At 44.5% G+C, this 9,216-nt stretch overlaps 1 protein-coding gene and 1 long non-coding RNA gene across 2 annotated transcripts; one reads left to right on the forward strand and one right to left on the reverse strand.

Moving 5' to 3' along the window:
* Positions 1-2,183: 2,183 nt before the first annotated feature.
* LOC109507477 (uncharacterized) lies at positions 2,184-4,910 on the reverse strand. The gene is made up of 4 exons (XR_002166476.1): positions 4,820-4,910; positions 4,653-4,744; positions 4,070-4,529; positions 2,184-2,354 (listed from the first exon to the last, which is right to left on the reverse strand). It is a non-coding gene; the product is annotated as an uncharacterized LOC109507477 (long non-coding RNA).
* On the forward strand, positions 2,184-9,216 carry LOC109507476 (kinesin-like protein klp-3). Its single transcript, XM_019856928.1, has 14 exons — positions 2,184-2,375; positions 2,461-2,577; positions 3,212-3,337; positions 3,428-3,490; positions 3,962-4,078; positions 4,378-4,491; positions 4,730-4,902; positions 5,365-6,037; positions 6,241-6,383; positions 6,792-6,852; positions 7,181-7,395; positions 7,516-7,702; positions 7,845-7,940; positions 8,834-9,216. The coding sequence occupies exons 1-14, from the start codon at positions 2,193-2,195 to the stop codon at positions 8,978-8,980; spliced, it is 2,415 nt and encodes an 804-aa protein (XP_019712487.1). The 5' UTR covers positions 2,184-2,192; the 3' UTR covers positions 8,981-9,216.

Below are 9,216 nucleotides of genomic sequence, written 5' to 3' on the forward strand. Positions count from 1 at the left end.
TTGCAATACAGAGCAAAAAAAATATCAAGCCATGTCTTCAAATATTAATATTAATATTTTGTAAGTTGAGCCACTTGAGTCAAGTCACCCCTATATGCAACAGCACTGATGACGTTAACATTGTACAGTATGTTCTAATATAGCCTCCTGACTACCAGGAAAAAAAATGTTGTCCAATCACATTTATTTTGACATTCCCCAATCTATGTGAAGTAATTGGACTCCTCCAAAAGAAATTTTTGAAATCCCACTACATTTTTTAAACAGGCTCAAATACACTTAAAACAACTCAAACAACACTTTAACGTGTTCATAAGAGTCTTATAATTAAAATGCCAACAGCATTTCAAGACAAAATGTGGTCGATAAAAAGTATTACTTTTCCTCTTCCCATAAAAAGTGCTTGCACTGAGGGAAGCCATTTTCTTACTTTTTCTAACCCCTACAAATTTGGTATCATTGGAAAGCACCGAATGTCCTCTTTAGAGTAACAAAAGGAGTTAATGCGATTGGAGGCACTGGGTGGGAGATATTTAGGTTCACAAATGTCCTCTACAGAGGACAAATTTGAACTACTGGTAGTCAGGAGGATACAGCGGAAATGACCAGAGTGGAAGCGGCTGAAGACACAGAAGGAGATTTGAAACAGGTCACACAACCAAGCTGCAGGTTCAGTGGGGGCAGCCCGACACACTAAACCACCTTCATTGCTGATCAGAAAGGTAAACGCTTAACTGTGTGTGCTCACTGCAGTTTATAACTTCAGGGCATACATTAAACGACTGCGCCGTGTTTGGCTTGAAGTCAATGGCGTCCTCAAATCAGGAAACTCTCCGGCTGCTTTGATGTGGAGTGCATTGACCACTTCATGAAACAGCAAATACACCAATAAATTTAGGAACTGCAGGCATAACATCTGACCTTTTTTTCCATTATCTGTCTTTTACTCTTTGTTTAATTATACAAAACAGAGAAAAATCATCAAAAATATGTTGGCAATTAAAACATGGCACAGGACACCCTGAAAACTGCCCTGGGAGAGTACAACATCAATTGTCACAGCGCGGTGAGATGACCCAGACGCAAACGCGGCAATGCAGAAATGAAGGGAGTATTTTCATAGGTGAGAGTCTTATGACTAGCCTCAAGGCTTAGCTCATTCAGAAGCTCCAAAAATTGTATTGCGGAGTAGACATCACTATAATGTTTGTTGGCATTTCAAAAATGTTAACAAGCTCTCCTCTGCCGCCTCTCATTTTGCCCGTGCAACGCTGTCACCGCTTTGCGTGCTGGGTTGTACCTGCCCTTCAGACATGCTATTCATATATGCAAAATTAGGCACCATGAAGCATCTTTGGTTAGATAAATCCCGCTTTATCCTCCTGACTACCAGGAAAAAAAATGTTGTCCAATCACATTTATTTTGACATTCCCCAATCTATGTGAAGTAATTGGACTCCTCCAGAATTTTTTTTGAAATCCCACTACATTTTTTAAACAGGCTCAAATACACTTAAAACAACTCAAACAACACTTTAACGTGTTCATAAGAGTCTTATAATTAAAATGCCAACAGCATTTCAAGACAAAATGTGGTCGATAAAAAGTATTACTTTTCCTCTTCCCATAAAAAGTGCTTGCACTGAGGGAAGCCATTTTCTTACTTTTTCTAACCCCTACAAATTTGGTATCATTGGAAAGCACCGAATGTCCTCTTTAGAGTAACAAAAGGAGTTAATGCGATTGGAGGCACTGGGTGGGAGATATTTAGGTTCACAAATGTCCTCTACAGAGGACAAATTTGAACTACTGGTAGTCAGGAGGATATGATGTCATCATAACAGTGCTACTATGAATGTGTCAAAAGCCATGAACTGTGATATAATTTGGCAGTAGTATATAATATGACATCATACATTATGATATAAAACAAACTGTCCCGAGCCAGTCATCTAAGACATCATGTGACATCAAGCAATATTGTGTTCACAACCATTTAACACACTTTTTTTGGTTTTAATAAAGTTGAAAATTGATCTAAATGCTGAGTCACTCCGAAGTCAGCTGTTGTCTTCTTTGGGCGTGTTGAAGCGTGCAAGAACCTCATCATCATCTCAGGTGTCAAATGTGTCAGGTTTCTCACCTGTCCTCTACTTCCTGGCAAAGACTCTGTGCTCTTGATAAGCGTCGAGATGGGAAGTGGAGCGTCCACCACCACCGAGGGATCCCGTCTGGGCCTGGTGGAGGATGAACAGCCCGACCTGGTCCAGACTCCCACTCCTGTGGCCCGGACCCCTACTCCTGTGGTCCGGACCCCAACCCCTGTGGTAGTAAGGACACCCACACCTGCAGTCCTGAGTGGAGAAACATTTCTGGTAGTAGACGTTTGATGTTTGAGTGCTGGAAGTGATGTCATCAACATGGTGGTGATGCAGTATTTGGTGTCCATGTTTGTATTAGGCGGATGATGGACATGAAGCTGTGGATGTTCTGTCTGTCACGAGTGACCAGGTTCACTCCAAAGAGGAAGACAAAGAACATGAGGCAACATCAAGTATTGTCAATCCACTCATGACAGTGAGCAGATTTGATTTTGAAGCCTTCGCCGGGGAAACTCACCTGGCTACTTCGCGACATGCTACAAAGCTACATGCTAAAGGCTAGATGCCACAAGATAATATGCTATGAGTTTACATGCTAAGGGGCTTCATGCAAGAGGCTAAATCTTATGAGGTTGCACACCAAAGGTTAAATCCTAAAATGCAGAGTGCGATGGCATCATTGATCATGCATTATAGCCGTTTCTCAATATGAAGAACGCAGGTACGGTTTCGAGAACATGCCAAGTACGGTCTTCCTGAGAACATACACAAGAACATTCTTCCTAAGAAGGCGAGTGAGTCTCTTTGTAAATTGAAACATGTATTTGTGAACACCCCTCCGCGCACCGATAACATGTTTCCACGATAGCCGCAAGAAATGCATCTTGGGATATTACACAAGCCAAGTCCTAACAAGTAACCAACTGATGCATCCTTGGTGTAAGCCAACTGATAAGAACAACATCCGGGTATTTCACGTGTTCTTGGTTTAGTCATACTTTCAATTGAAACAGGACTTGGGCCGCAACTGGTGACATTTCAGGAAATCACAGGTGTGTAAGGTTGGACATGCACACTTCGTGAGAAATGGCCATATCTTTTCCAAACAGGAAATGGCCGATGAGGATGATGAAGAGGAAGTGTCTGTGAACTTTGAGAATTTTCTTCATAACAACGGAACTTTGTACAGCTGCTTTGAGCATCATGGAAACAGGGTCTATGTGGACGACGCTCAGGTACGGGCACACAAAACGTGAGCTTGGTATAAGCGTGGTCACGCGGTCACTGATGTCTCATGTGACTCCAACACGGACTCTATTGAGCAGAAGCTGCAGCCTTTCCCCAAGGAATGGTATGACATGGGACGCTTCATCAGCCCCAACCAGGAGGTGTGTGTCATTGTGCTTCTATGACAAATGTGTTGGGCAACATTGGTACATGTGTTTGTTTCATTCCATGAAATCGTGACTGGATGGTATGATATACAATGACTTCTTGGCCATGTTGTTTGTTTCCTATGGTGTGAAAGTACTGATTTCGGTTGACATTGACATTAAGAATCAAATGTTCTTTACTGAAGGTAAATTCTTCAAAGTTTTTCATTCAAATCTGTTAGAGGTTCACTGTATGCTTTAAAAAATTAAAATTTATTAATTGATACGTAATTAAAATACAGCTAATCTAAATTCATTATGGCAGCGTATCAATGAATAAGAATACTGCTTCCATGTGAAAATGTCAGAGAAGGTATTCAAATCTTCTAGATGTGGGCGTGGGGGTCATAGCTCTGCCTATGCCTTCTGTGTGTGACCAATCAACTTTCCGTCCTATTTTAAAACAGTGTACATCCTCCCCCTCAGGTCTCCGCCCAGCCACGAGTCACCAACGTCCAACCGGCGGCGGCAGTGGATGAGGATGACCGCACAGGCAGTATCTTCATCCCAGGAAAAGGAAGCGTGATGACGTACATGTTCGAGGTGAAGGCCTCCGTCGGGGCACACCAAGGTCCCATGTTTGAAATCAGAAACTCCTGTTGGCTTCTCAGAAGTTTCATGTTTCTCTCCATCCATTTTCCATCTTTTTTTTCCTCGTCCGGAGAATCTCTTCTTTGTCTGATTCCTCACCTTGGACCTAGATCCCCTGAAAACTTAGCACCAACGATTACTGGGACCCCCCCCCCCCCCCCCCCCCCCCTTACCTCCCTAAGGTGACAACTGTAGAAGAGGCCCATGTTTGTATTCCATGATCTAACTTGTGTTGTTTGTGCTTTTTCCAGGAGAGAGTGAACGTGTGCCGGTTCTGGGATCCTCATTCGGGTGTGTGGCTTCTGCTGCCTCTCCAGTGGGAGATGAATGTGGACTTTGTGCAGAGCAGAGTCCACAGAGTCATGGTAAGGTGGCACGAGCAATCCCGCTCCCTAGATCAGAGCTGGGCATGGGACAATGAGTGTCTACATGATCAAAAGTACTGGAATATTTGTTCCATTTACATAGCCTGTTTTCCCTGTTAAGTTGGTTAGTTGAAATTTTTTTGTTGTTGTTATTTTATTACCTGTTTTAAAATATCTATCACCAATGCTGTAGAAGGTTCTAGTGACTTATTACTGTGTTTTGGTTTTGTGTCCACAGTCAGTCCTGCCAGGCCTGTTGGACCAGAAGGAAATTACGGCAGCACTGCGACTTTGTAACTATGATAGCGAAGAAGTCATCTCTGCCTACCTGACAATGTTTGGAGAGGTCCTATTGCATGCGAATAATGATCGTAGCGGCGAAACAGGATACAGTGACCTCAACTCATTCAGGTTCGCCAGCATATATGCTGGTGTCAGCAGCATGCTATGCTAGTCTTGCATTTTGCCACAAATCAGAGCGTAGCGCTGACAGCATCAAACACGCATCTTAAAATAAGGCTGTGGATGGGGAATATCTTGCCTCTCTGAATATGTTGTGTTACTGTTGTCAGTAACACAATCATGCACGTTACAACTGTCCATGTTTATTGTGCCTTTCTCATCTCAGCCGCAGTTGGCTTTCCCTCCCTTTTACGTTCACGTCAGTATCTGCAGAGGTTTAAAAACGGAAACAACCCTGTTTTGACAAAGAACAGATATATTTTCTCATGTAGGAAGTAAAAAGTCAGAAAAATAAATGAGCACAGATAATTCAAAAACTGAATTTAGGTACGTAATGAAGTTTTTGTACTCTGTTACCTTCCACCACCGATGGTGACTATGAAGATACTGATGCTTGTGTGGTCCATTTAGAGCTCTTCTGGAGCGTGAACATGTGATTGACGATCTGAGGCAGCAGCTCGAGTCCAAACAGAGAGAGGCGGATGAGCATCTACACAGGAACGAGCTCCTGGTTCGGGAGACTCGCCATCTTGGCGACATAGTTCAAAACCTCCACCGCAAAACGGCTGAGCTGGAGGCCGACCGGCAGGAGGCCAGAGAGAAGATCCGGTTTCTGCAGAGTCACCAGACGTCCGGGGTGACATCAGCCACGAACACCACCACCTCCAAGCCTGCTGGAGATCCAGATCGATTGCGCCGGGCAGGCGAACTGGCCCGAGAACTCAAGGTGTCCGCCAAACAGCTGAGGTCTTGGCTCGTCCTGACGCTGAGTGACTTGAAGAACGCCCTGACCCAGACGGAGGACGTCCTGAAGAAGATGGCCGAGGCTCAGCGGCGAGCAGATAGCGAGGCACAGACGATGCGCTCGCTCTACCAGAAGGAGGCGCTAGAGAGACGCACTTTGTACAACAAGCTCCTTGAGCTGCAAGGGAACGTCAGAGTGTTCTGCAGGTGCAGGAACATCACCAGACCAGGAACCACATCATGTCTAGACCAGTATGACCAACAGGAAGTCACACTAATACATAAGAACACCAGGAAGAAGTTTTTCTTTGACAAGGTCTACGGACCCATCAGCACACAGGTAGCACAACAGCGGCAACAGACAATTGACTAAATTATAGCAACACATTATTTGTACTAGTTACTTTTCACTACTGATGCTGAAGATCCTGGTGGTACATCCAGAGCTCTTCTGGAATGTAACGGTGTGATCGATAATGTGAGGTAGCACATTGAACCCAAACAGAAAAAAGCTAATGAATGTGTCCAATTGTTGTTCTGTAGGAGGAGGTTTTTGCCGGAATGGTGCCGCTTATCACTTCCTGTGCGGATGGATACAACGTATGCATTCTAGCATACGGGCAGACAGGCTCTGGAAAAACCTTCACGATGATGGGTACCAAGGACAAACCCGGAGTCAACGTCAGGTGGGTAGGACCCGACTCAGGCGGGGGTAGTAGCATGTTACTTTCCTGGAGGACAAGACCCAAGAACCGAGACAGCAAAAAAAAAAAAAAAAAAATCCTCTAATTGGTGTGGGAAATCTAAGATGATGAAACTCAACAGAGGGTTATATTGTACGGTAGATGTTTTCATATCACACTGTGACACTGTTAAATACCATAGATGGAGTTGACATGTTTTTAGGGATGGGAATTGATAAGAATTCAGCAATTCCAATTCCTAGGATAAAATTACTGGGAACGATTCCTACATGAGTCTCTTCTTCTGAGTCGGTCAGTCGGGTATGATGTTTGTTGTGAATGATTGAGTCGATTTACTTTACCGGTGTTCCATTGTCATGGTGCCGCTGTTGTCTGTGCTGCTGCTTCCAGGTCCATACGGGAACTTCTCCGCGTGTGTTCGCTCAAAGAGAAAGTGTCGTACGTTCTCAAGGTACAGACACCCCTCACATTATTTCACACAGATTCGGCTTTCATCTGCCTGAGCCTTTCACTCAGAAAATTAGATGATTAGATACGATCTGTAAAGGTTGAAAATTTGCAGAATGACTGAATCTCCCAGTTCTGTTAACACAGAACAGCACAAAACCTGCAGGTCAACTTGCCAGATTTCAGGATTTAAACATAGTTTTTTTTTTTTTTTTTTTAATAGTGAGGCTGTACTGTATTGGCACAAGCTAACATGTTATTCTAGTTAGTGTTTCCTATGGTCGCATTCAAGGACATTAACAGTAACTTTTTGGGGTTCGGGATGCACGCAGATTTCCATGTTGGAGATTTACAACGATACTCTGAACGACCTGCTAGCGAAAAATCCCACCGCTTCCTCCACTTTGGACATCCGCGTGCAGGGTAAGTTTGTGTCTGTGCCGGGACTGACCCACGTGGAGGTTCGGACCGAGGATGACATCATCAACGTCATGGACACTGGGGAGAAAAACAGGAAGATGGCTGCCACCAAGATGAACATACACAGGTGGGGATGACATTGACGATGGTGATAATAACGAAGAGGATGACCCTGACGAAGAAGAGGACTATGATGAAGATGGATTGGATTCTGAAGAGAACAAACCTTCTGTATTCTTGCATCTAGTTCTCGCTCTCACTTGCTGGTTGCGCTGGAGGTTTGTGGCAATGACTCATTGTCTGGAGAGAGTACACGAGGTACGTTGACCTTGGGCGACCTGGCCGGGTCCGAGCGTATCTCCCGGACGGAGGCCGAAGGCCCACGCCTGGTAGAGGCTGCCGCCATCAACAAGTCTCTGACCGCGCTGGGACAGGTCAGCACAAAGACATACAACTGATGATGTCACACGACTCGTGACATTGCACGCCAGCTCAATACCTGCCAACTCTACACATGAGACAAAAAGGCTGCAGAGTACTATTAGTAGTAAGGTCACTCTGTGTGTGTGTGTTTAGGTGTTTGCAGCTCTGAAGTCTAACGCGCTTCACGTGCCCTTCAGGAACTGTAAACTGACTCACCTTCTGCAGCCCAGCCTCAGCGGAGATGCCAAGGTCCCACTGTGGTGTCTCTTTTGAATTGTGATTTTGATCTCTGATCCCAAAGTTGTGATTCTCTCTTGACTTTTTAGCTCCTTTCTGATGTGAATGTAATCTTGTTGATCTCAGATAATTCCTTTGATCTCTCTGATTCCTTGCCTGAAAGCTGAATTTTTGCAGTGTTTGTGAGTTAAAAAAAAAAACTCCAGAGAATACATCTTATCCCAAACCCACTGATCTGCTGCGAGCCGTACCACTGCTTGTGCGGCCCAATCACAAAGCATCAATTGTGTTTGGGGGCGGGACGTGCGGCTATGACGAAAACAAGTTGAGCCGAGGCTCTTTATCCGCCTATTTACATTACAACTGTCACTCAACACGATGATGCCATCTGTGCCGTCAAGATAACAGGACTCAGTTGTTCAAAACAAGGCGCATGGCAGCGACATCTTCAGCCACCGCCGTGATTGGTCAAGAAGGTTTGGTAGGCCTGCACAAGTTGCCGCATCCACCCAATCAGCTCCAAGTATTATAAGGAACGTCCCAAGCAGATCAAATTGGAGCCGTCCCAGAATGACACTGTGGCCTCTACTCTTTTGAGAGATTCATATATCAGTCTGGCTCTTGCCAAGTTATGTTCTACAATCGCATGCTAAAAAACACATTGACTTACTGAGACGCCCATGGCAGTGAATGAGTAATCTGAGCTACATTTCATCTTTGATATCCAGATCCAAACCCAAACTGTAATTCTTCTATCTGAGCTTGCAGATTCCTTTGATCCCGATTGGCATAAATCCAATATGAGGGTTGTGATTCCTTCTCTCCACCAATTGTTTCAGTCCAAGTGTTGTGATTCTGTTGATACAATTAGTGTGTTGATCCCAGCCTTGTGATTTCCACCCCAGTGTTGCGTTTTCGTCAACGTGAGCCCAGAAGCCAAGGATGAGGTGGAGACGCTCAGCACGCTCCAGTTTGGCTCGTCCATTCGTCACGTGGCACTGGGAAAAGCCACCAAGAACCTCACGCCGACCAAAGGCAACAAGACAAAATAGGCTAAGGGAAGAATAGGCATGTTCAAGTGTGACAAGAAACATGTCTGTTCACACATAGGACACATTTCAGTCGAGAAGGCCACCAACACACATGAATTTTCTGTTAGTTGCTTGAGGACATCCAGAATGTGCTGTGACTGCATTTATGGTATGAGTTTACATTACAGATAGAATCCTGAAGCATGCTGCTTTTCATTTATATAAATGACTGAAATTCCTAATTTTTAAATCATATC

The sequence above is a fragment of the Hippocampus comes genome, unplaced genomic scaffold, assembly GCF_001891065.2.
Source record: "Hippocampus comes isolate QL1 unplaced genomic scaffold, H_comes_QL1_v1.1 scaffold186, whole genome shotgun sequence".
NCBI classification, from domain to species: Eukaryota; Metazoa; Chordata; class Actinopteri; order Syngnathiformes; family Syngnathidae; genus Hippocampus; species Hippocampus comes.